Raw genomic sequence first — 25382 nt, 5'->3', positions numbered from 1 at the left:
TAGGGGACATTAAAGTATATTTTATCTTTTTATCTTATCTTAAACGATTAGAAGACACAATTTTTACATCCAGAGACTTAGCGGGTGAGTTATCAACTTTTTTACAAGTTTGTATTATTGTTGTCAAAGAACTGTGATAACTGGGGTCCATTCCTCGTAACTCGCTTAATACATCTGAGAGAAATGGACCCCAGTTATCACAGTTCTTTGACAACAATAATACAAACTTGTAAAAAAAAGTCAATAACTCACCCTCAATGTCTCTGGGTGTAACACATGCCTTTTTAGTCCTTTATGAAAACCTGACTTATTAAACTCATCAAATTGCATTAAGAGATAATCTGACTGAAAGCTTTAAATAAATGAATTGCCTGTGGTCATCCTTTGCTCAATTAATTGATCGTGTAATTGCTTTTTTTTATCAATCTATTAATCAAGTGAGCCTGTTTTTAAGACAATAGAATATTAAATTAATTCGATACACGTGTTTTCAAACGTTTTAAAATGATTTTTAAAAAATCATACATCAAATGCATTTATTTATAGGCTAATACACGGCTGACTGGAATACAGCAATGATGATCAAAGGAATAATTCCTGACTACATAAATCATCCAGTATAACGCCACTGTTGCATAGCCTATTTCATTTCCCATCTAATGCATTTCTTTGCATTCCTGCATTAGCATGTATTAACTGCACATGCACGCGCTTGCACACGTACACACACTCACACTATAAATCTATAATTGCATGCATGCATATGAACAGCACGGATACTGAAAAGGTATGTACATGTGGGGAGGGTGACATTATTCTACATCACATCACACGACGTTACATGGCGTCTTTTCCATCGACGCACTTGCTCGCACTCTCCGTTTCTGACCCATAGGATCGAACGTGTTTTGTCTCGCACGCGCTGATTTGAGTCTGTCATCATTGCGGACACATTGCAATATACAGTGATGCACTGACGCGAAGGCTATGGGTTCAGGTGCATCGTATCCAAATATTGCCTTCATCGGAGATTTTTCAGCATCATTCCGATATGCGAAGCGCGTGGGATGTAAATAAAAGAAGCGCATGATGTGGCTTTCCCTCGAGGATGATTGCTGATGGAGAGGTGAGACAAACGATTTTACCGATATGAAGGTTACCTGTATGCTTTGCATATATTGCACGACACGAGTAGATGCTTTAAATATCACGCACTGCGTACACCATCATTTTTTCATTCATCTCTTTGGGGATTTTGAATTATAATAATTAAACAAGGCACGAGCGCAGGGAAATTAATGCTCATGGGATGCTTCATACGTCCTTTTTGGATGCGGGTTTGCTTAAAATAGACAAAGAACTCGAGATGCTAGAGAGCGCGTGTCACATTTAAAGAATAGCCATATTTCGTGTAGTAATATGTCAGATGTGACAGTCTGCTTTAAGATGACCTTCAGCATCACTGGTGAATAAAGCACATCACCTTGTACGGTAACACATTAATTTACGTTGTTATGAACAGCAAAAACACGATTTTAGATCAGTGTTCATTAAATAGCCTGTATAACATCATGTCACTGATGGGATAGACACGAATTCCCAAAGCCTTCTAAATAAACTACACTAAAGCTTTATATTTAATGGTTTCGCATCTTCTTTTCATCTTCTAGTCCTTCATCCACATTTTCTATTTATTAGACGTGAACACTCAAGCCAACTTATACCAGCGTTCAACTCTGTGTCCCAAATACATCACAATACATTTAAAACGAATGCCTTTCTTTTTCAAAGACTCCCAGAGAGACACAAACATGCAACCTCGTTGCTCTATCTGTTTACTTTAACAGGATCATGCAGCATGTGTGTATTGTTGGCCAAAAAATATGTAAATGTGTAATAGTTAGCAGTTAGGAAACAGGATATGCCAAACACTTTGTTAATTAAAATCCCCCCAAGGGCCTTTAAACAGCTGATTATTGCCCAATGTTTCTTAACCTTTAGAAATATATCATGCATTAGCAATAATTACATTATGTTATGAACTGGATGTGACACGTGTATAATCTCCATGCAGCCTTGTGTGTCCTGCTCATATACAGAGAGCTTTTGCTGTGATTATTAATATGATTGAATCACAAATGCACTGATTAACCTTTTAAACAGCTCTTATGTCCACATGTGGATTTATGGTAAATGGACACTGCTGAGATGAATCTAAGCTCATTTCTCAACCGCAGTATATAGTGTAATGTAAAACGTGCATGTAAAATCCCACAGCTGAAATGCATTGAGTAGAGCTGTGTTAGATATAGGAAATGTCTTACGGACTGGACACTGACATATAAGAATCCTAAATCATTTTATTATATATAGAAAATGTAATTTTCATTGTTATAGTCTAAGTTAATAGTCAGATATGTGACTCATCAGTTCGTTCATTGATTTCTTTAATCATGTTAGAGATTTTAAAAAGATCTGACACAAGTTAAATAGAACAGGATGTTATTAAGTGGAAGCGTGAAGATTTGTTTATTGGCAGATTTCACGGCTCTTGTGAAATTACAGCTAATTGAGTTGTTTATTCTGTTCATTGAAGTTTACTGACAAAGTAAATTTAATTGTTAATTCGCTTTTAATTGTGAATTCTGATACTACTGGTTTTTAATACCCTTGAGTTGAAGATGTTGGTTAATTTTTGAAGAATGTGCAAAAAATGTACTGGGCAGTTTTAAGGAACAGCTTTAAGCAGAATTGGAATATAGGACATTGGAAATAAGTAAAAAAATAATTTAAAAAAAATAATATAATAATTATGGATTCTGTATACAGAAAAACAAAATCTAGTGTTTCCAGATCCTAAAACTGTTAGCTTATTTTAACATCTTGCTACTGTCAATATTTTGTGTAAATATGCCTTTTGGTTCTATTATCTCTTGACATCCTGAAGATGGCAGTGTTCCCGTGTGTAAACGTCTCGGTTACGTATGTAACCCTAGTTCCCTGATAGGGAACGAGACGCTGCGTCAAACGCTGCGGGAACGCCCCTGCGTTGTGCGTCATGAAGCACGTATGGAATCAGCCCAATGGAGAGATGAAACGTCATAGGCGGGTGACGTCATCGACCAGGAAACTATAAAGCACCCCAAAAACACAAGCGCATTAGCTTCTGATAGGCTTGAAGGAAGCGCTAACGGGAGTGCCGGGAGTATGGCGGAGCGACGCAGCGTCTCGTTCCCTATCAGGGAACTAGGGTTACATACGTAACCGAGACGTTCCCTTTCAAGGGAACTTCGAGCTGCGTCAAACGCTGCGGGAACGCGAATACCCACGTCGCCATAGGACCAAATGACCGTCATGTGAGACTAGCGCACAGAGGACGAGAGCACCTGTGCCCCAGGGGTAGAGCTTAAGTCTAGGTCATAGAACTTAATAAAAGTATGCGGTGAAGACCATCCAGCCGCATCACAAACATCACTCAGGGAAACCCCCGACAAAAGAGCTTTAGAAGCAGCCATACTCCTGGTAGAGTGAGCTCGGACAACCAAAGGTGAAGGCTGGCCAGCCGACTCATAAGCAAGTGAGATAGCCTCAACCACCCACTTGCTCATTCTCTGTTTAGACGCCGGACACCCTTTCCTGGGTGGCCCGAAACATACAAAAAGTTGTTCTGATTTCCTCCACAGGGCAGCTCTGTGGACATAAGCGTCTAATGCCCTAACAGGGCAGAGTGAATTAAGTTTCTCCTGGTCCGATGACATAAATGGAGGAGGACAGAAAGCCTGCAGAACCGTAGGTCTAACAATATTAGTAGGAACCTTAGGAACGTAACCTGGTCTAGGATGCAGAAAAGCTTTAACCATGCCAGGTGCAAATTCCAGGCACGAGGGTGAAACCGACAGAGCCTGCAAATCTCCGATTCTTTTTAGTGAAGAGATAGCAAGCAAAAAGATAGTCTTAAAAGTGAGAAACTTCTCGGGAACTTCTTCGATAGGTTCAAAAGGAGCTAGGGAAAGACCTTCTAATACAATGGCCAGATCCCAAGTCGGCACCCTCGTACGAACTGCTGGCCTCAGCCTCAAAGTGCCACGGAGGAAACGAGTTATAAGCGGGTGTCTCCCAAGAGAAACTCCACTGAAAGGGACGTGGTAAGCAGCTAGTGCCGCCACATACACCTTTAGTGTGGAGGGGGATAACCCTGTGGAGAAGCGCTCCTGCAGGAATTCCAGCACTGCACCCACTGGGCAGTTAACTGGGTCCTGCAGGTGTTCTCCACACCAAGAAGTGAAAAGTTTCCACTTCAAGGCATAAAGCTTCCTCGTGGATGGAGCTCTGGAGTTAAGAATGGTCTCAACAACCTCGGTTGAGAGACCGGAGTCTATGAGCTGGGCCCCCTCAGAGGCCAAGCCCACAGTTTCCACAATTCTGGGCGGGGGTGAAGTATCGTGCCCCCCGCCTGGGAGAGTAGATCCCTCCTGACCGGGAGCTCCAAAGGAGAACCGTCCAGGAGAGAAATCAGGTCCGCAAACCATACTCGGGCCGGCCAGAACGGGGCTACTAGTAGTAGACTGACCCCGTCCCGGCGGACCCTCTCCAGAACTCCTGGTAACAGAGCAATCGGGGGAAAGGCGTACAGACGTGACCTCGGCCACGGCTGCACCATAGCATCCAACCCCAGGGGGGCTGGAAGAGTGATGGAGAACCACCGATGACAATGAGTGGTCTCCTTGGAAGCGAATAGGTCCACCTCGGCGCGACCGAAACTCAACCAAAGGAGCTCCACCACCTCGGGGTGGAGTCTCCATTCCCCTGGCCTCGGCCCCTGCCTCGACAGGGAGTCTGCTACCACATTCAAATACCCAGGGAGATACATTGCTCTCAGAGATAGTAGCTTCCCTTGGGACCACAGGAGGATCTGACGGGCCAACTTGTAAAGCCGGCGAGACCGCAGGCCCCCCTGATGATTTATATAAGAGACCACCGACGTGTTGTCTGATTGAACTAACACATGATGGCCTCTCAGGTCTGTTAGGAAGTGTTTCAGAGCCTGAAACACAGCCAACATCTCTAGACAATTTATGTGCCACGAAAGATGATGATCCTGCCACAGACCTTGGGCTGGGCGACCACTCATGACCGCCCCCCACCCTGTGAGGGAAGCATCCGTCGTTAGCGTTATGCGACGACAAAGAGCCCCCAGCACAGGACCTTTGGATAGGAACCAAGTTTCTCTCCACATGACCAGAGCACGAAGGCAGCGCCGCGTGACTTTGAACGTGCGGAGCGGATTTCCCCTCGGGGAGAATCCCTTGGTCCTGAGCCACCACTGTAGCGGTCTCATGTACAACAGGCCGCAAGGTATAACGTTGGACGCTGCTGCCATCAGACCCAACAGTCTCTGAAACTGCTTGACAGTGAGTAGCTGGCCTAGCTTCACTTGTTTCACAGCTGAGAGAATCGAAGCGATGCGGGTCGGAGAGAGTCGCGCCCGCATCGATACCGAATCCCAAACGACACCCAGAAAAGTGGTCTTCTGGGAAGGAGATAATACACTTTTCTTTGCGTTCAGCCTCAACCCCAACTTTCTGATATGAGCTAGGACGACATCTCGATGCCGAACCGCCATCTGCTCGGTCTGGGCTAAAATCAACCAATCGTCGATGTAATTGAGAATACGAATGCCCTGAAGCCTCAGAGGCACTAGTGCTGCATCCATGCATTTCGTGAAAGTGCGGGGAGATAAAGCTAGGCCAAACGGAAGAACCCTGTACTGGTACGCCTCGCCCCCGAAGGCGAACCTCAGGAACTTCCTGTGTTGTGGAAGGATGGACACATGGAAGTATGCGTCCTTCAGATCTATCGTGACAAACCAGTCCTCGGACCTGATTTGAGACACGATCTGCTTGATAGTGAGCATCTTGAATTTTAGCTTCCCTACCGAGCGATTCAATATGCGCAGGTCTAAAATTGGACGCAACCCCCCATCCTTCTTTGGAACGATGAAATATCGGCTGTAATAACCTGACTCCAAACTGGGAGGAGGAACCCGTTCTATAGCCTCTTTTTGAAGGAGCGTTTTCACCTCTTGTTCCAATACCAGAGCCTGCTCGGGGCCCACCACTGTGTGCAGAACCCCTCTGAATTTTGGTGGACGACACCTGAACTGGATAGCATAACCCTTTTCTACTGTCTGCAGGACCCAATGAGATATTTTTGGAAGGCTTTTCCACTCTGCCAGAAATTCTACTAAGGGTACCAGCCTCTCGAGACTGGCCTCTGGTGTAACTTGAGCAGCAGACGCAGCGCCCTGTAACGGCGCACCGGCAGGGAACAACTGGTCTGACCGCTCTGAGACCCTCCTCAGAGGGAGCGAGCGTCCCTCGGGAAAGCGCTCGCTGGGATCGTCTGTGCCCCGGCATAAAGGCGGGGTTGGCAGAACGAGCCCCTGAGGGCACCGAGGAGGAATGGGCACCGTAAAAAGAGGTGAACACCTTTCCGCCTCGGTGGGGACCACCCTCAGCATCCTGAACGGCTTGGCGTCAGGACTTCTTCTTAGCCGAAGCCTTCTTAGCCAATATAACTGTCCTCAGATCAGTTCTACTGGGAGAAGGCTTCGGCTGAGAGTGTCGCGGCTGAGCCCACTGTCCAGCAGGGGGAGCACGAGACGCGACACTCTGCCTCTGCTGCGCTCTATGTGATGAGCTCGAAGACGGCCGGGGCTGCTCCCGCCCAGCAGCCCCAGGGACATGAACTTTAAGGGGAAGAAACTTTTTAAAAGCTGCAGTTTGTTTCTTTTCTTCTTGGAATTTATCGATAACTGAATTCACAGCATCACCAAACAACCCCATGGGAGAAAGAGGAGCATCTAAAAGAAAAGCTTTTTCTCTCTCTTTAATATTAGTCTGATTTAACCACAAATGTCTTTCTGCGGCCACCAGAGCTGCCATAGAACGACCCATTAATTTGGCCGATTCTCTGGTGGCACGCAGGGATAAATCAGCAGCCTGACGCAGTTCACGAACTACGTCAGTACTGACCTCCTCACTCTCACTCATGTCCCTTAGCAGATCAGCCTGGTATGCCTGCAAGATTGACATAGTATGCAGACATGACGCAGCCTGACCTGCTGCCGAATATGCTTTACCCACTAAAGCCGAAGTGTTTCTTAAAGGCTTGGTGGGTAATGCCGGTGCCTTAAAAGATGATGCTGCTTCGGGGGAGAGATGGCTCGCAAGCGTCTCTTCCACACGAGGCAAAGCACCATAACCATGAGCCTTGGCTCCCATAATATTAGCGTATGTTGAAGTCTGGGGACTAAACACTCTATATGACACCGGTTTTCTCCATGATTTCGACACCTCGGTGTGGAGATCATGGAAAAACGGCAGGCACCGGCGTGGAGGCTGCACACGTGACGGCAAAAATCTCTCATCCAACTTTGATTTAGAAACAGACTCCTGTCTAGTCACTGGCCATTCAATATTAAGTTTTTCAACAGCTCTTGTTAACACCTCCATAAGCTCATCACTCTCAGGAGTGTGGGGTGGCGAATCCTCCACATCTCCCTCAACACTAACAACATCAAGTTCCTCAGAACTGGATAGCTGCAGCATTGGTGCCTCAGCCCGAGCGGAAGAAACCGCAGCGCGTGCTTCCGAACCCGGGACTGAGGCACTGGATCTCACAGGTGAAGGGAGAGATAAGGCAGAGCCCGTCTCAAACCCCGCTGTGAGATCCATCTGCGATCCCCACGATAAGCGCCGCCGCTCTGCCTCGGCAGAAGCGGGACCCGAACCGCGGGGAGCGCGCACCGAACCGCTCTCCTCAAAGAGCGACCGGCGGGAGCGGAGCGTCCTTAACGGCAAACGCTCGCAATGCTCACAGTCTGCTCCCTCGAGAGCAAACTGGGCATGCTGAACTCCCAAACAAACAACACAAAGATCATGTGTATCCCCGCTCGTTAAATAACGCGAGCAGGGAGGAACACACTTTCTAAACTGCTGTTCGTCCGCCATAATCTCTCAATATATATATATATAGGGATAAATTGTTTGTGTGGTGCAGGGTATGTAAGACAGACAATATCACACAGGGACAGATTCACATGTAGCGCGACTGAAAGCACAGAAGCTAATGCGCTTGTGTTTTTGGGGTGCTTTATAGTTTCCTGGTCGATGACGTCACCCGCCTATGACGTTTCATCTCTCCATTGGGCTGATTCCATACGTGCTTCATGACGCACAACGCAGGGGCGTTCCCGCAGCGTTTGACGCAGCTCGAAGTTCCCTTGAAAGGGAAACTCATTGTCTGAATGTTCTTTGTAATGATCCAGAATTATTTTTGAGGATTGGATTGGTACAGGCCCACAGTACCACCTGCATTTTGGACAGTGGTCAATACATATGGTGTTTCCTATGACGAATTCTTAAACTTTCACATTTGGTTCCCCCAATATAAAATATTTGGTTACTTCATTTCTATACAAAGTGTTTTTATTGTATAGTGATGTAATCCATTTTCTGTCTTTTTCCCTCATGAGAAGACCTATGGTTTTAAGACTGATATTCTTCTGGTAGTAAAAAGAAGAGCCTGGAACATAATATAAGAACATAATCATTTTACCTACTGGATATCAGCAAATCTGTCAGGTGAATTTTTAAGATTATTTACTTTGAATATATATTTTTCAGTGCTTGATGGTAAATATATATTAATCATATTTTTTTTTTCCATACGTAATTAACTATTTCATGAACTATTATGGAACTGTTCCGTAAGTCTTGAAGTGGATCCCCAAACATTCTACTGCCTATAAATCAATGATATCAGTGACTAAACCAGACAGTATTTTAATATCTGAAGTGTCCTTGTACAGTTTTACAACGCAAACGTCCTAGACATGTATGTGCTTATTTAGTCGAGGATGTTTCTTGCTTATGAATTATGTTAATCTTCATTACAGTAGCATTCATATGGTCAGTTGACAGACAAGGCACAACATATTGCAAAAGTTAAAGTTCTCTTTCTGAAATATGAATAGATTTAAATTCTTTTTTAAACTATGCGCAAATTAATTCACCTTGTACAGTCATTCAGTGTAGTTATGTAATTGTTATGTGTTAGATAATATTTTAATAAGTAGGCTACAGTAACTTACTGTACATGATATTTTTCCATTTTGTAAAGAGTTAACATGCAGCATGTATTGAAAGCAGTTAAAATAACAACTTAAATGTTGGGAAAATTGGAAAACACAAATCAATATGTATTAAAACACTTAATTCCTACGCAAACTGACTTAGTAGTAAAAAGGCAGAAAATTGGATACATATAATATAATATTAATAATAGCTTCATATTATTCATAGAAATAACACTGGCTGTTTCCAAGCATTTATACTGTTGTTGCGAGCAAGCTAATGCATGTTATAGGACCTTGAATTATAATGCAATATATTCATATTTATATATTCTGCATTTTTATTCACATAAAGAAATAGGATATATATTTTTCGTTACCAATCACCTGTTTTGGCAGGGTGCAGTAGTCAAACCAATGATGCAAACTAATAATTAATTTACATAAATATATCCTATCCTGTCGGACCAATGCTTTGCATGCAGGATCACTTCAGGTCAAAGAATCGTCTGTCTGTGGTGGACTCGAATACTAATATGTCCGCTGGAACAATACCAGTTGCTGACAGTTTTAGAGTTAGAAAATAGAGTTAGAAAAACAGCAGTCTCAGGATATTAAAATGTATTAATTTAGCTTGAGATTCCCCACAATGCAGTTTATTAACACTTTATTTGTCTGATAGAATGTGCTGAATCTTAAAAAAATTACTTCAAAATCAAACTGGAGTAGACTGCTGCCTCATATAATGACCCATAACCTTTTTTTTTTTTTTTTTTTGCCTTCCCACCATGATCCGTTTCCTGTTTAAAGGCCAGAGTATGCCATCTACACCAACTTACAGAATCCTACGACCCCTCCTGCTTGGTATCTTTTTATTGGGATGCTTTGTGACTCTGTTTTTAATGTACATCAAACCATCTACGAGCTGGTTGTCAGGCCCCGTCGAGTCGGAAACATCCACAGCCCGAGTCAAAAGCCTCCTTTCCAGCAGAAGTGATCAGAACCAGACCACCATCTTGGTCTGGCTTTGGCCTTTTGGAGAAACCTACGACCTGAACGTCTGCAGCTCTTTGTTCAGTATCGATGGATGCTTCATCACCGCCGACCGAAACCTATACAACAAATCCGACGCCGTCGTCATACATCACAGGGACATTACCAGCGACCTCTCCAACATGCCGCCGGTGTATCGGCCCACGTTGCAGAGATGGATTTGGATGAACTTCGAGTCACCGTCACATTCATCTCAGTTACCTGGAATTGAAAACTTGTTTAATATAACTCTAAACTATCGGCAGGATGCCGATATAGAAGTGCCTTATGGATCGATTGTTGCAGCCCAAGGAGAGGAGGACTTTGTGCCGCCAAGCAAGAACAAGCTCATTTGTTGGATCGTCAGCAATTGGAACCCAGATCACGTCAGAGTGAAATACTACAATGAATTGTACAAGCACATCGAGGTCCATGCATACGGACAGGCTTTTGGTGAGTACATTTCCGACCAGGACTATTTCCCCACAATTGCCAGCTGTAAATTTTATTTGGCATTCGAGAACTCAATTCACAAAGACTACATCACTGAGAAATTGTACAACCCGCTATCCGTCGGCACCGTACCTGTGGTGCTCGGACCACCAAGAGAGAACTATCAGAACTTCGTGCAGGGAAACGCTTTCATCCACGTCGACGACTTTCCGTCTCCGAAGGAGCTGGCTGATTACCTCCTGTTTCTTGACAAAAACGAGGAGCTTTACCTGAAGTACTTCGACTGGCGTAAACACTTTAAGGTGAAAAAGGCATACTTCTGGGCCGAACACACGTGTCTGGCCTGCGATTACGTCAGAAGGCACAATGAGTACAAGGCAATTAACAATCTTGACAAATGGTATTGGGGTTAATCCGCACCTAAACCACTGGACCAGCTTAATGAAAGTTGCTTGACAATAAGAGCTTCGTGTAACTTAATTCAAATGAGGGTCTGTTGTGAGCAATTACAGACTTTTATTTTTCTAAAATGTCCCAAAGTAGTTGTACATTTACTTCGTGTTCAGTTTCATGCATTTATTAACCTGGATGCAAATCATGCATTTTAGAGTTCAATGAGTGCATATTTATTAGGAAAGCAGATTTTGACCAAAATTCACTAAATGCATTTGAATGGATAGTTCACCCAAAAATGATGGAAATCGTGCATTTTTTAGAGTTGAATAAGTTAGTATTTATTTGAAAAGAAACATATTTATTTTGACCAAATGCACAAAATCCATTTAAATGTCAGCTACTTGTCGTTCCAAACTTGTATGACTTTCTCTCTTCACAAAAGAAGATATTACCTAAGTGATATTTGGATGCAAATCATGCATTTTAGAGTTTAATAAATGCGTTTATTTAGAAAGCTAATTTTGACCAAAATGCACTTAAAGGGATAGTTCACTCAAACATGATGCAAATCGTGCATTTTAGAGTTGAATAATTACTTATTTATATGAAAAGGAACATTTATGTTGACCAAAATGCACAAAATCCATTTAAATGTCATCATTTACTCACCCTATTGATGTTCCAACCTGTATGAATTTCTTTTTAATGTGGAACACATAATGTGTTTTTGCCATTGTTAGTCAATGGGGTCCAAAACAACATTTTTACGTGAACTATCCCTTTAATATTGCGCTGTTTTCATACATGACATCAAATAGGAAATCTTGTTTATTTAATGAGAGCGGAGCACTTTCTGAAACTGAGATTTTTATGCTTCTTTTATATCATTGGTTATTGTGTAAATGTTAGTGCTAGAGACATCTATGCAGTGTTTACAGAACTTATGTTGTGCAAAATGTCTTTGTACTGTAAATGTAATATGTAGGCTATAGTATGTGTTTTAAGACAACCTGCCTTTTATTTCCATGGTTTTGGACGTTGTTTCGCGCACTCATATTTTACATGCTATGTTGGACACCATAGTGACCATCATGCACTTGCTACTGAAAACAAACATGCCAGGAGTGCGTTATTGCTGATAATGTCTTACTGTACTGAATAACTGCTGATAATATCACTGTTAAGTAGCTTACATGGCTTCGATATGCGATACTGTTATGTATCAATGTGTACTGTAAAGTTTTGTTTTTTAAATATTTCAATGTTACTTTTGTTTAAAAGTGAGGTGTGATTTGAGAGCAGGAGGCTAATATACATAAAGTAATGTGTGGGTGGTGCCATATTCACAGAAATGAGAAGACCTTTTTCCAAGTGTTGCCAAATGAGAAGACGCACTTGATGTACGAGACAAACAAAATCATAATGTGAGAAGCATAATGACTCACTTTTCTAATTCTGAAGTTGCTTTAGTTGTAAGCTTAGAGGATTTGTTCGCTGCCAAAGTTTTCTTTCTCAAAAGAGATGCTTCTGATCTTTTATCTCTGGGATTCAAGTCATTGCATTTCTCAGATCGGCTTTCATTTCATGGTGAAGGACTGTTTTTGATGTGCTTACATGCATGTAGTCAGTCTAATATTAGATGAGGGTTAAAGAACTCTATTATTGATCAATGAGAACATTTTTAACGGTGGATCACAGACTGTGCTGCTTATACTGTCACTACAAAAAAAAAAAAAAGATTCATGTACTCAAATGCTATTTTGTCTTATTTCTAGTAAAATAAAATCTAAGCCTGCTTAAAACTAAATATTTTTCTCTGAGATAAATATTTAATTTACTGTTTTTATGTTTGAAGGGATAGTTCATTGAAAAATTCTGACATCAAATGATGAATTTTTCGATGAATTTTTCGATGAACTACCCCCTTAAAACATAATCCTCACAAAATAATGATTGACTTATTCACACTTTTTTATTTTTGGGTGAGCTATCCACCTAATACAAGAAACAATGTGCCAAAATATATTTTTTTTCTCATTTTAACCATAAACTTCTGTATAATTCTGCTAGATTCTTAAAGCAAGAAAAAAATCCAAATAGGTGTAAGAAAAACATTTATTTTCATGTACACATTTGGCAGATGCTTTTATCGAAAGCAAGGTATAAGTTTTATCCCATGGTATCGAAACCCTGGCCTTTTGCAAGTGCCATGCTTCACTGTTTGAGCTTCTGGAATGCATTTGGCAGATAATGAACTATTATATTCTGTGAAAACATATTATCTTAAACAATTTTGACTCAAGCTAATTTATCTTGTTTTAAGAATTTTTTTACTGGGAAATAAGACAAAAAGTGGTTAGGAAATTGATTTTTGAACTGCTTAAATGAAAAAGCACACTTTAATAGATTTTGATTCACTTACATGCTTGTTGTTTTGATGTCTGAAGCACACATGGTTGTGGGTTATTGTTGCTGTTGTGTTGCAGTTTGTGTCCAATTGAACATGAACAGTAACAGCATCATCAAATATTTCATGCCTGTTTTTTTAACTTTTGTATTCATGAAGTATCATCAGTGTTTGTTTGTTTTTTTTTTTTTAAAAAGTGTGCTATTCTAACAATGTCCATCTGTATATTACCCCAATGTGCACAATTTAATGAGCCAGACTTTTTTTTTTTATGAACTCTGAGGAAAACTGAGATGATGTGTAGTAACCAAGACAACATTTCACATCTCAGATCATCTCAGATTATCTCAGATAATTGGTTTGCCGTGAATGCTCTTTATGCATTGTAAATAGCCGGATTGTTGGACGATCTCAAACCTGTAGCGAATGCCTGAGGATGAACGCTGAAATGAGACAAAGTAAGCTCTTTCTGAGCCTTTGCACAGAGGAAGAAAAGTCTCCTGCTGAAGACAAAGATGACAGTGTTATGGAGAGGCCATTTTCTGTCGCTAAAGCGGTTTTCACATTGAACATCCGTATCGTTTTTTTGGGATTAGGAACTAGTTCTTTGAACACTGTTGGACTAGAAAACTTAAGCTAAAAGTTCCTCTCATTCTCAAGTGTGTGATTTATTGAAATGATGACAGTACAAATATGTATTGTGACTAAAAATGTGAAATAAGAAAGAAATGTTTATGGTTTTTGGTGTACAAAGTGAATCAGAGATTGCTTATTTTATTTACTTACTGACCATATTTACTGACTTGTATTGATTTGTGGTCTCTCTCTCTCTCTCTCTCTCTCTCTCTCTCTCTCTCTCTCTCTCTCTCTATCTATCTCTCTATCTCTCTATCTCCCGTGCATACGTGCTGGCTGTGAGCTCTTGGTACCCTTTAAAACAGCCTTTGCATTATGAGTGTGTTAGCGGTGTCTGACTCAGAGCTCCGGCTGACTCACACATGTAGGCTGGTCTCACTGACGCCGGCATGGAGTATGATATCTCCTCTATGCATTATGGACTCGAATGCGAAATGACCCACATTCCTATTGTGCTGAGGAACTCGAGGGTGTATAGAACTGTTCTTTGCAAAGAAATTTGCCAAAACATTGTTATTTGCCAAATGATTTACTGTAGATGTCTAGTAACATAAAGAGACGGAAATAAAATTAAGTTCACAGAACATTTAGCTTCCCATTCTGATTTCAGGCGTGAAAAAAATTATACAAATAGTTCAACCAAAAATGATTTACTCACCCATATATGTTGTTGAAAACAATTGTTGTATGCCTTATATTTTTCCAAAAAGTTAGCTGTGACCACATCTGTCAAGATAACAAACAATAAAATACCATAAAGGTAGTCTGATCTGATGGCTTAAAGTGACATATAGGGCCCTCTCTTTCACCCAGCGCAATTAACTTTGTACACCGACGCGTATCATTCCTATTTTGCACCCGACGGACAGCGGACTTTTCCCTCCACAGACGTAGTCGTAAATTAGGGAATGAACTTGCGCTCCCGGGGGCGGTTCAGAGAAAAGAGAAGCCGTGCTCTGGCGCTCCAATCCCTGGTGCTTTTTTGCAGTTTCAGAAAACAATTCCGCCACAGATCAGGAAGAGCCTAGTCTAAGGTCAGTGGCGCGTTATTCAGATGCTATTTTAAGGGCTCATGCTTGCATAATGTAGCGTGTGCACAACGAGCATACTCTTTGCTTCTCTCATTTACACAGACGCAGCAGTTCCCATTTTTGCAAACCATACTACATAATTACAAGGAAAAATATCAACACATTAGGGAAATCATTGTGGTGTCCATAAAGATGTGAAAAAATAGGCATACATCTAGCTTAACACATTTACCCAATTTATTATATGCCTGCCGAAGCTAATTTGGGTGGGTTTCTCCCATCCCCATACAATGTCACTTCTCTGTCTTTTACGGCCGTGACGTCGGTCTACTCGGCTGTGAACCGCTCCTCGCGTGCGCCTGGCAAATCCACCATTATAATAGCAATCCGAATGTGAGATGACGCTCTGATTGGTTTATTGCACGTTACACCCAAACCACACCTATGAGTAATGTAGCTACTTCAGACCAACCCATTTTAGATTTGTGTCAGGCGCAAAAGTCATTTATCCCGCCGGTATAATAGCAACAGCATCCGAGATCCACCCACAAAGCTACTTACGTTTCGCCTTTGATACTTGCGATTCAGATAATTTAAATAGGGCCATAGTCTTATGATAAATTTGGGTGAGGAACAGACCAAAATGAAGTTGTTATTCTCTGATAATCTTTCAGCTGAAGCTCTAAAATCTGTTTATAAAACTGAAAATTAAGTCACGAGTTAATTTGCCCATACACAGTTGTAATCAAAATTATTCAATCCCGAGTGCAAATAAGGTTTATTGGCAGAATGTACAGACTTTCAGCTTGAAATGAACAAATCATACAAAAGTAATTGAAATAGCTCAACAACAAATGTTTTAAGTGGTTTCCCCAAATTCTACTGAAAATGCAACTTTTAATGACTTTTGCTGCATGCAGTCTGAATATTATTCAATCCCTTAATGGCAAGCATATTTAGTAGTTAGTAGAACACCTTTTGCTATTATGACCTGATGTAAACAAGATGTTCCAGACACCAGCTTCTGGCAGCATTTTGGAGGAATCTTAGCCCATTCCTTGTGAGCAATGGCCTCCAGTTCAGTATTATTCTTAGGTTTGCTTGATGCAACCACCTTCTTCAAAACCCACCAGAGATTTTCTATGGGGTTCAAGTCAGATGACTGTGATAGCCACTGTAGACTTCTTCTTCCAGGACTTCTTCTGCAACCAAGAAGAAGATATGCTTGGGATCATTGTCCTGTTGGAAGGTCCAATGACACTCAAGCTTTAGCTTCCTCGCTGAAGGCATTACGTTTTCTCCTAGGATTTCCTGATACTTCAATGAATCCATCTTGCCTTCCACACACTGCAGGTTTTCAGTGGCAGAGGATCCAAAGCAGCTCCAGAGCATCACAATGCTTAACTGTAGGCAGAGTGTTTTTTTCAGCATATGCTTCATTCTTCTTCCTTCAGACATACAGCTGATCCTCACAGCCAAAAAGTTCCAGTTTTGTTTCATATGCACAATTTTTTTTAAAGTTTTGTCTGTTTGAAGACATATCAGGGTGTTTGTGAATGAACTCATTTTGTTAAGTGAACTTCAATAGATAACCCGTGCTCAGGGAGTAGGGACTAGTGAACACTGCGTAGGGACCCTGTCCCTCGTGACAAACCTGAGTTCTCTTCTAATGAGCTGATAATATAAATTGTGTGTCAGATAATAGAGACATACAACCTGTGCAGAGCGGGAAGGCATGAAAACTGTAATTGGGAACCCCTGGACTAGGAGATAAAGGATCAAACTGAGATATGGAAGGGAGAGCTCCCATTGTACCCAAACAAAGAGCTCACACTGCGATTTGAACTGTAGAACCCACACTGCATTTTGAATGGGGGAGCCCATGATATATATACAAGAAAAGAAAACTCACTGCAGTCGAATGTAGGGCCCACACTGTGATTTTTGAACAAGAGAGCCTGGGCTGCATCTGGATGTTGGGTTCTGGGAGAAACAGCTTGCAATATTGATTTCATGGATAGGGCGTGAAGATGACTAACAGTAGGTGGTCTACTGGAATTGTTATGTGGGTGCAGGAGGTGAACCCAAATGCAGACAGAGTGCGATGAACACAAGGTTTATTGGTAACAAACAAGAAAACAAAACCCACGAGGGGGCAAAATACGGACAGGACAGGGAAACTTAGACTGACAAGACTAGACTATGACTGTACGAAAACAAACAATACTAATAAAATGTTCACAACAACACGACCTTCCACAAAGTACTCACAGGTAAGATAAGCACGGAGAATGATACACACATTGTTTGACACAATGAACCGACCCAGGACAGCAAACACAAGGGGATTAAATAGGGAACACTACTGACGAGGACAGGTGAAACTGACTAGACAATAATGACAAGACGAGGATAACAAGGGGTGACGTAACGAGACAACACAAGCACATGGCCCAAGCAAAAGGCCATGTGCTTGCACACAAAACATGGGTCTATCATGATTCTGCCACAAGACCAGAGAAATCAAAAGACATGGAAGAATCATGACAGAACCCCCACCTTAAGGAGCGGCTACCAGACGCTCCTCAAAGGGAAACTCAAGACAAGACAGACTGTGACATAGAAAAAAACCAACAAAACATGGAAAACACTAAACATGGAAAACACTAATAACGGCATACATGAATAGACAATAACAGGGTTAGGGTGAAACATCAAAAGCAACATACAAGGCAAGGGAGGAGGAGGAAAAACAGAGTTCATGGGGAGTGGTCCAGGGAGGATGGGTGTGCTGGGGTTCTTAGGTCCATGGGATAATGGCAAGAAACGAGGAATCCGGGCAGGCTTGGAGGAAGACACACGAGGATGGGACTTGGGCAAAACAGTCCGGGGTTTCGTGGTGACAGGGGGAACAGTCCGGGGACTAGTGGCGACAGGGACGAACGGGGAAACAGTCTGGGGATGAGACTTGACAGGGGAGTCAGGGGAAACAAACAGATGACCGGAGACAGCGGGGACTGCCGCAGCAGGTAGTGGAACGGAGACAAGGGGATTATCAGGCGGTAGGGGGGCGGGAACAAGAACAGAGCTCCCAGAGGTAGACCCAGGATCAACGCTCCAGAACTCCAATTCGGTGACCGCCATAGGCTCTGAAACTGCACCCTCGGCGGCAGGCTCGGGTGCAGCGCTCTCGACGGCAGGCTCGGTTGCAGCGCTCTCGGCGGCAGGCTCGGTTGCAGCGCTCTCGGCGGCAGGCTCAGGGACTGAGGGCAAGACAGGACGAACAGGGACTTCGAGGATCTTGACTAGACACGACAAATAATCAGGCAGGGTCCTGGCAGCTATGATGACAGGCATTTCATGTTGAGAAGAAACAGACTGCAAAACTGCATCAGCCGCTCGATCGGCCGTGGCTCTCACGGCAGGCTTCACTGCATCAGATCTCGCCCTCTCAACCGCGGTCTCAGGAATCGCGCTTCCAGCAGCAGATTCAGGACAAGCGTTCACAGATGCCGCCTCAGGAACAGCGGTCACAGCTGAAGACTCAGGAACAGCGCTTAGCGTTGCAGCCTCAGGAACAGCGATCTCAGCCACAGACTCTGGAACAATGCTTATAGTTGCAGCCTCAGGAACAGCGGTCGTGGCTGCAGACTCTGGAACAGCGCTTACTGTTGCAGCCTCAGGAACAGCGGTCGTGGCTGCAGACTCTGGAACAGCGCTTACTGTTGCAGCCTCATTAACAGAACTTGCGGCAGCAGACTCAGGAGAAGATGGCGATGGAAAACAGGAAGCTCCCTTCTTTCTCCTCTTTCTCTTTGGCCACGGGGCAATGGTCACAGCAGGGCTCGCGATCGGCTGGCCGGGCTCAACGGAAGACGAAACGGGAACAGGGAAGACCACTTCTGGTTGGGTGAGGTCAGATGACGATGAGTCCGAGGGGGAATCCCAAGAAACCCGTCTCCCTCGTTTACCACGGAGGTCAGTGGGTGTGGAAGACACCTCTGGAGTCGAAACGAGATGAGCCAGGTTCTCTAGCGTGACCACCGCTAATTCGCGACCCTCCGGGATCACGGGCAGCGTGCCGGGTGAAGACGACATGGTGGGAGCCTGCGAATCCTTCCTTGACAAGCAGGCCACCATATCCGGGAACGGGCGGCAAACCAGACTCTCCTGTTCAGCCAGAGAAGGCAGAACGTTTAGGCCCGCGATGAGGTAGCGATTTACTAGAATCTCAGGCAAGGAGAACCGCCTCTCCTCCGCTACCCGGGCATACTGTCTCAAGGTCCGCTCCCCCTGGGAAGGAAACGGAAGCTTTCCATTCCTGGAATTGGAAATCGCCTCCTGCCACCAATGTACAAGATCGTCAGGATGATCGTCAGGCATACTGTCTGCTGGGTTCTGTTGTGGGTTCTGTTCTGATACACACATTGTTTGACACAATGAACCGACCCAGGACAGCAAACACAAGGGGATTAAATAGGGAACACTAATGACGAGGACAGGTGAAACTGACTAGACAATAATGACAAGGCGAGGATATCAAGGGGGCTGGGTTACGTAACGAGACAACACAAGCACATGGCCCAAGCAAAAGGCCATGTGCTTGTACACAAAACATGGGTCTGTCATGATTCTGCCACAAGACCAGAGAAATCAAAAGACATGATGGCAGAATCATGACAGGAATAATAGATCTGAATAGGGAGGAACTGGGGTCGGGTTGGAGTCTGCTTCTGGAGCCAATGTTCAGAATTTCTGAAAAAGAAAACGAGAAAGAGCGCAAACGATTTGGTTTTAATGGCCTGGAATATGTTTGGCTTTCACAATGAGTTGGTGACAGGCGGATGTACATATGCCTCAGCAGGGGCATGGTTTTTGGAGCATGAGAATGGCCTTTTTTGATGAAACGGACTGTTGCTTGGTTGTCACAAAATAAGGAATGGGTTTTTTGTTGACGGTATATAGCTGGAACAAGGCAGTTGATTCGTCAGAATGAGTGGAAAGAGGAAGTTTGGGTGGCCAAGTTGAGGCAAACCAATGACCTTAGTATTCTCCGAAACCATACAGGGGGCGGCGCCAATGAATAGGGTGAAGTCGTTGACTTGGTACAAAATATTGTGTGCCAGTAAAAGCTGAACAACTGCCAAAAATTGGGGTGCATGGATATTACCCCTGCCAGGACCCTGGATATGAAAAAAAGGTGGGACCAACTGCGGAGGCATCCTCACGCTGTGATCTAAATCAGAAATAGCTGTGGATGTGAAGGTTGGATGAGAAGGTGGATGGAATGGAGGTGTCCTTGCTGAAGTATCTGCTTCCTGACCAGTACAGTTTGCAGAAAAAAGAGAGTGGGAAATAGGAAGAAAAGAAAAAGGTGGGATTCATCCTCACGCTTTGATCTTCACCAGAAGATGAGGGAAAAGTTTTAGGGGGTTCAGCGGAGGCAGTCTCACTTTGAATTATGCCCCTTTGTAAGAATAAAGATGGAAAGTACAAACAGAAGGAAAAAAGTTGAGTGATATGGGATTTCTGTCTCATGCCTGGAAGAGGAGCATGTGGGTTATTGAGAGCGGGATCGGCTATGGAACTACGTTAGGTGGTTACTCACGCTGGCCAAGACTAGATAGGAGCAGTCGAGGAAGCATGATTGGCTGCTTTGAGATTAGCTCACTTGTTGGTAGCAACTATTTTGCTGCAGCAGGGAAGAACAAGGAGCTGAGGGGTGTTAAATTTTGCTCATAGGGAATTTTGGGGGGAGTGGGAGTGTTTTAAGAACTTACCAGAAGATTGTATATTGGGTCTTTGAGGATGCGAGGAAAAATGGATACTAGACGTAAAGAGTGCTTGACGGAGGCTGTTTACGAACCATTTTGAAACAGGGGGGATTAAAGAAGAGTCTACATAAGTGGGTAGAGACAAAGTCTGAGGAGAAGGAGAAAGGTAGATAAAGGAAGCTATCAGTATTGATGGAGGTGGAGAGAGCAGTCTTCTTAAATGCGGCTTGTACAAGTTCTGGAGCTGATGACCTGGGCACTCTGTAGACGAATCACATTTCAAGGTGGAATGATCTGGTCTTGGTTGAGGTAAGATGGCAGGCATCTCTGGGACACTGGAGAATTTGTCGTCGGACGGGAATAGCTTGATTTCCAGGAGATCTGACATATTTTGATGATGGAACATCCAGATGCCTAAACAGCTGATGCTGAGAAAGTTGAGTGGCTGCTTATATGTCCCGGCAGTTGACTGAAAGATTAGATGGGTTCTCTTCTCCCAAAATTATGTTTAGGAACTATACTTATTTCAACTATTCAAAAAGGGAACAATAAAACATTATATTCTAGGTTTTATTCATACTAAATACATATAATAAATAATTTATAATTAATAATAATATATAATAATTAATATTAAAAAAATATTAAATTATGGCCCATTAATGATAGGATAACATCCATCCTGCTTAAAAGAGATCAAGCATTTAAATTGGCAGATGACATAACTGCACTGTGCTTATAATAACCAGGGGTGCGTTTCCCAAAAGCACATTAGCCAACTATGATCTCAATTTCCATTGAACTCTATTGGTAACGACGGAACTTGCAACCATAGTTGGCTTTGGGAAATGCACCCCTGAATGATATTGTGCGTTGGATGCTGATATAGTTATTGTTATAGTGATCTTTATAGATTTTGTTTTTGAGGTGAACGAGCCTTTAAAACTATACTTGTTATTAAATAATTAGGTTTGGTGAGTCTCCACCGCTTTAGAACATTGACTGACATGTTGACTATAAACAGTCATTCTACAAAAAGAAACTACAAAAATACTACGTTTAGGATTCCACTGAAATAAAATTATAGCAAACTGACTTAAAATGAAATGAGGATGAGTAAAAAAAATGTGAACTGTTTCTTTAAGCGACTGCATTGAAAAAACAACTGCAAGCCTACAGAATTTCACCACCCGCATTAGGCAAACAGCAACATGCTTTTTCAGAAACATATCTCAGACTGGTAAAAATAGCCTACCAAATCCACTTTACACTGAATGATGACACCACAGGGGCAGTTTGGTGTGCTGGCCATCAAATCCGCAACTGTTGTTGTGACCTCTCTGTTGATACTCTGGCATTCAAAACAATAGGTCACAGTTGTTCAGGCTATATGCCAGATGAAGTGGTAAAGTTAATCCAGTTACTACATATTTCTGTATTACTTTGAAAACGTAATGTGTATGTTTCTTTGCATGTATGTTTCTTTGCACGTTGTGTGTGTGTGTGTGTGTGTGTGTGTGTGTGTGTGTGTGTGTGTGTGTGTGTGTGTGTGTGTGTGTGTGTGCGTGCACGCACATGCAGAGGACAAGAATATAATCAGAGTGTAAATCCATATAGGACTGAGCTTAGGCATTAAATTCTATTCTGCACTGGGATATTTAAAGATCTGATCAACAAAATCCACAAACAGATAAATAATGTAGATCACCAAGCAGATTTTACACAATACCATCTGAAGCATTGCTGCCAAAATTCAATGAAACTACCCATGAAATTTAAGGCCCTGTAATTTTTTCGGGAGAATCATGAGAAGGCATATTTATTATGAATTCATAAACAAATTAAGTGTTTGTTTTAGCTGGATGATTGCTTCAGGCTTCTCCAAAAGTACACTACAGTATTTGGTCAGTTACATGATTAAATAACACAAAACATTGGTATAAACTAAACAACAACAACTGTCAGGGTTATGTTTTGTTTTGCCTTTGTGTTTTTGGATTTTTGTCTTCTGTGTTATGCTGGGGCCACACCACAAGATATTCAAGCTGATTTCTCCCCTTCCGACAATACTAAGTGAAGTCCCGATTATCTTGATGGTCCTACAGATTATTTTATCAGATTTTCCTGTGGTGTGAGGTGGGTTAAGAGTGAACAAACCTGCAGAAAGTCGGAGCCTCTCCGGTCGTGAATTGTAAATATTCGATCAGAAATCCTGATGTGTGTGCGGAACCCAGAGGACAAACGCGCACTTACTCTGTTGATTATAAGGTGGAACGAAACGATAGCCAATCAGAAAGCGAGCTGACAAGACGGAAGCATAACAACCGCAGTTATGGGGCAGCACAGAATGAAATGGATATGGACATCAAAGATGGTGGATCAGCTTGTCGATTTTTGGCAACAGCACAAGTGTTTATACAACATGTCCTGTAAAACATACCACAAGAGAGTTGACAATTTCATAGCAATTTATTCCTGCCTATCGTCCGCCATGTTTATTCTGAAGTCTCGAGAGATTTTGCAAGATTTCCCATGTTCACAGTCGGGACTCTGGTTGAAAATCTGTTTTTGTGTGGTGTGTTGTCTTCTTAACATTGCGGCACACCACACACTATAAGTAGCAAAACTGTTAAATCTAGGATTTTTTGTCCTCATGTTTATGTTCTCTCACATTTTGAAAATCTTTTAAGATATTAAATATTTTTAGGTTTGGCCCCAGCATTAATTTTCCTTTGACCCAGTTTTCCCCATTAGTTTCATTCATTCATCCCATGCACCTGTGCCCTGTTTGCTCCTTTACCAACCGTGACAAAATACAGGACCAAAAAAAGAAGGAGAGAGATGGATCTGGCTGGGGCAAGAAAACGGGCAGAAAATCATCTCCTACTCACACTCTGCCAAGATGGTCGGCCACTCGAGCAGTATGTAGAAGAATTTTACAATGTTACCACATGGTGAGCTGGGGCACACATACCCTCAAGGCCTGTTTTCAGATGGGACTGGATGATGAATTATATAGATTCCTGTCTCCCGGTAAATGCAGTGTATCCTTGGTTGTTTATATCAACCATGTCCTCTGGCTAAACAGCTCTGACTTCATTGTTGAAGTGAATGAGGATTTCTCCCAGGATCATCCAGGACAATCCTGAATATGTCTGGGCACTCCAGCAAACCTCGAATCCGCTCCAGCAAATGAAATCCTAGAATCCGCTCCAGTGAGTATTCTTCCTGAGTCCGTTCCAGTGAGTAATGTTCCTGAGTCCGTTCCAGTGAGTAATGTTTCCGAGTCCGTACCAGTGAGAGAAATTCCCGCTCCAAGGATTACAGCATTGCCAGTTCCAATGGTCACAATGCTTCCAGTTAGGGATCTGCCTAGGGTCCGCTCCAGTGAGTAATAGTTCCTTAGTCCGTTCAAGCACCTGTTTCTGTTCCAGTTAATAACCTCACTCTGTTTACTTCAGCCCTTAGTTCCTCTCAGTTATTTGTTCAGTCTTGTCTATGTTGAACGTAGTTTTAATCTCCCGAGTTTCTCCTTGGATTTATTATCAAAGACTGTTTATTTCTCTGAATCTCCTGCATCTGACTGAACCACAAGATAATATTTTTTTGCTGTGTTTATAATAATGGACTTATCAGCAGTCATTCTGCTCTGCTTAGAGCAGGAAGAGCAAACCCTTGATAGCCACACAAGGACATTTTTATACACACCGTGATTCACCCACAACCCAGATCAAAGACACGTCAAGATGATGGTCCTCAGGGGAATTTCGCTGCTTTTGTGAAGTGGGTGCTGGTGAACAACGCATCACAGTTCACAATCTACCCGCTGAGAAGGACATCACCAGCCCCATTCTGGATCCAGAGCCCAGCCAGCCGCCTCGCACGCCCTGCACAGAGCCAATTGCCAGAGCCGTAGACAACAGCTGAGCCGGTCATCACCCCGGAGCCCGAGCCAGATGAAAAGTCTGACCAGGTATGTGAGCCGACAACACCTTCGTGGGGGTGCTTGTGGAGTTCGAGGGAATGTAATGGAGCTCCACCCTCACTCCCACCGCTGAGGGTGAGCTGCAGCGGGCCCCTGTAATATATGATGAGGATTTGGAAGAGGATAATCCCAGTAGTAGTCTCCCATTTCCGCTGGTCCTGCCCAGCTCCAAGTCCCCTGCATCTCTGCTGGTCCCGCCTCCACTGGCTCCCATTCAGTTCTTTGGCTCTTCTGTCTACTTCACTCTGCTGTGCGGATCCACCTCGGGTCTTCCAGTCTCCAGCTCCGCCTTGGTAAGTTAGGCTGCCGAGCCCCTCACTCCACGTCGGCCCATCGACCAGTCAGCTATACCTTGGCTCCTCGCTCCCTCAGCTCCACATGGGACCGTCGTCCTTACGGCTCCTCCGAGGCTCCCTCGTCCCTCGGGCTACACCTTGGACAGTTGTCGCGCCACAGACTTCAGAGCCTTCAGCTGCGCTTTGTCCCTCCACCCCTTTGGCTCCATTGGGCTCTCCCTTGGTCCTCAGTCCCA

The 25382-nt window shown here is 43.2% G+C and overlaps 1 protein-coding gene across 2 annotated transcripts; it reads left to right on the top strand.

Annotated features, from left to right (window-relative positions):
• The first annotated feature begins 635 nt into the window (after positions 1 to 635).
• fut9a (fucosyltransferase 9a) lies at positions 636 to 14644 on the top strand. 2 transcript variants are annotated; one of them, XM_077239141.1, is made up of 3 exons: positions 636 to 1126; positions 8540 to 8645; positions 9947 to 14644. In XM_077239141.1, the coding sequence occupies exon 3, from the start codon at positions 9955 to 9957 to the stop codon at positions 11032 to 11034; it is 1080 nt and encodes a 359-aa protein (XP_077095256.1). In that variant the 5' UTR covers positions 636 to 1126; positions 8540 to 8645; positions 9947 to 9954; the 3' UTR covers positions 11035 to 14644. The 2 variants fall into 2 exon arrangements, with proteins under 2 accessions (XP_077095256.1, XP_077095255.1); XM_077239140.1 differs by lacking the exons at positions 636 to 1126; positions 8540 to 8645 and having other exon boundaries at positions 9906 to 14644.
• Positions 14645 to 25382: the final 10738 nt, after the last annotated feature.

This window comes from Siphateles boraxobius, unplaced genomic scaffold, assembly GCF_051911475.1.
Source record: "Siphateles boraxobius isolate OS27281-9 unplaced genomic scaffold, OSU_SipBor_1 22, whole genome shotgun sequence".
Classification (NCBI taxonomy): domain Eukaryota; kingdom Metazoa; phylum Chordata; class Actinopteri; order Cypriniformes; family Leuciscidae; genus Siphateles; species Siphateles boraxobius.
This window is presented reverse-complemented; position numbering and strand designations above follow the sequence as displayed.

Coding starts and splice junctions, on each gene's coding strand:
- fut9a (XM_077239140.1), top strand. CDS start 9,925: ATGATCCGTTTCCTGTTTAAAGGCCAGAGTATGCCATCTACACCAACT.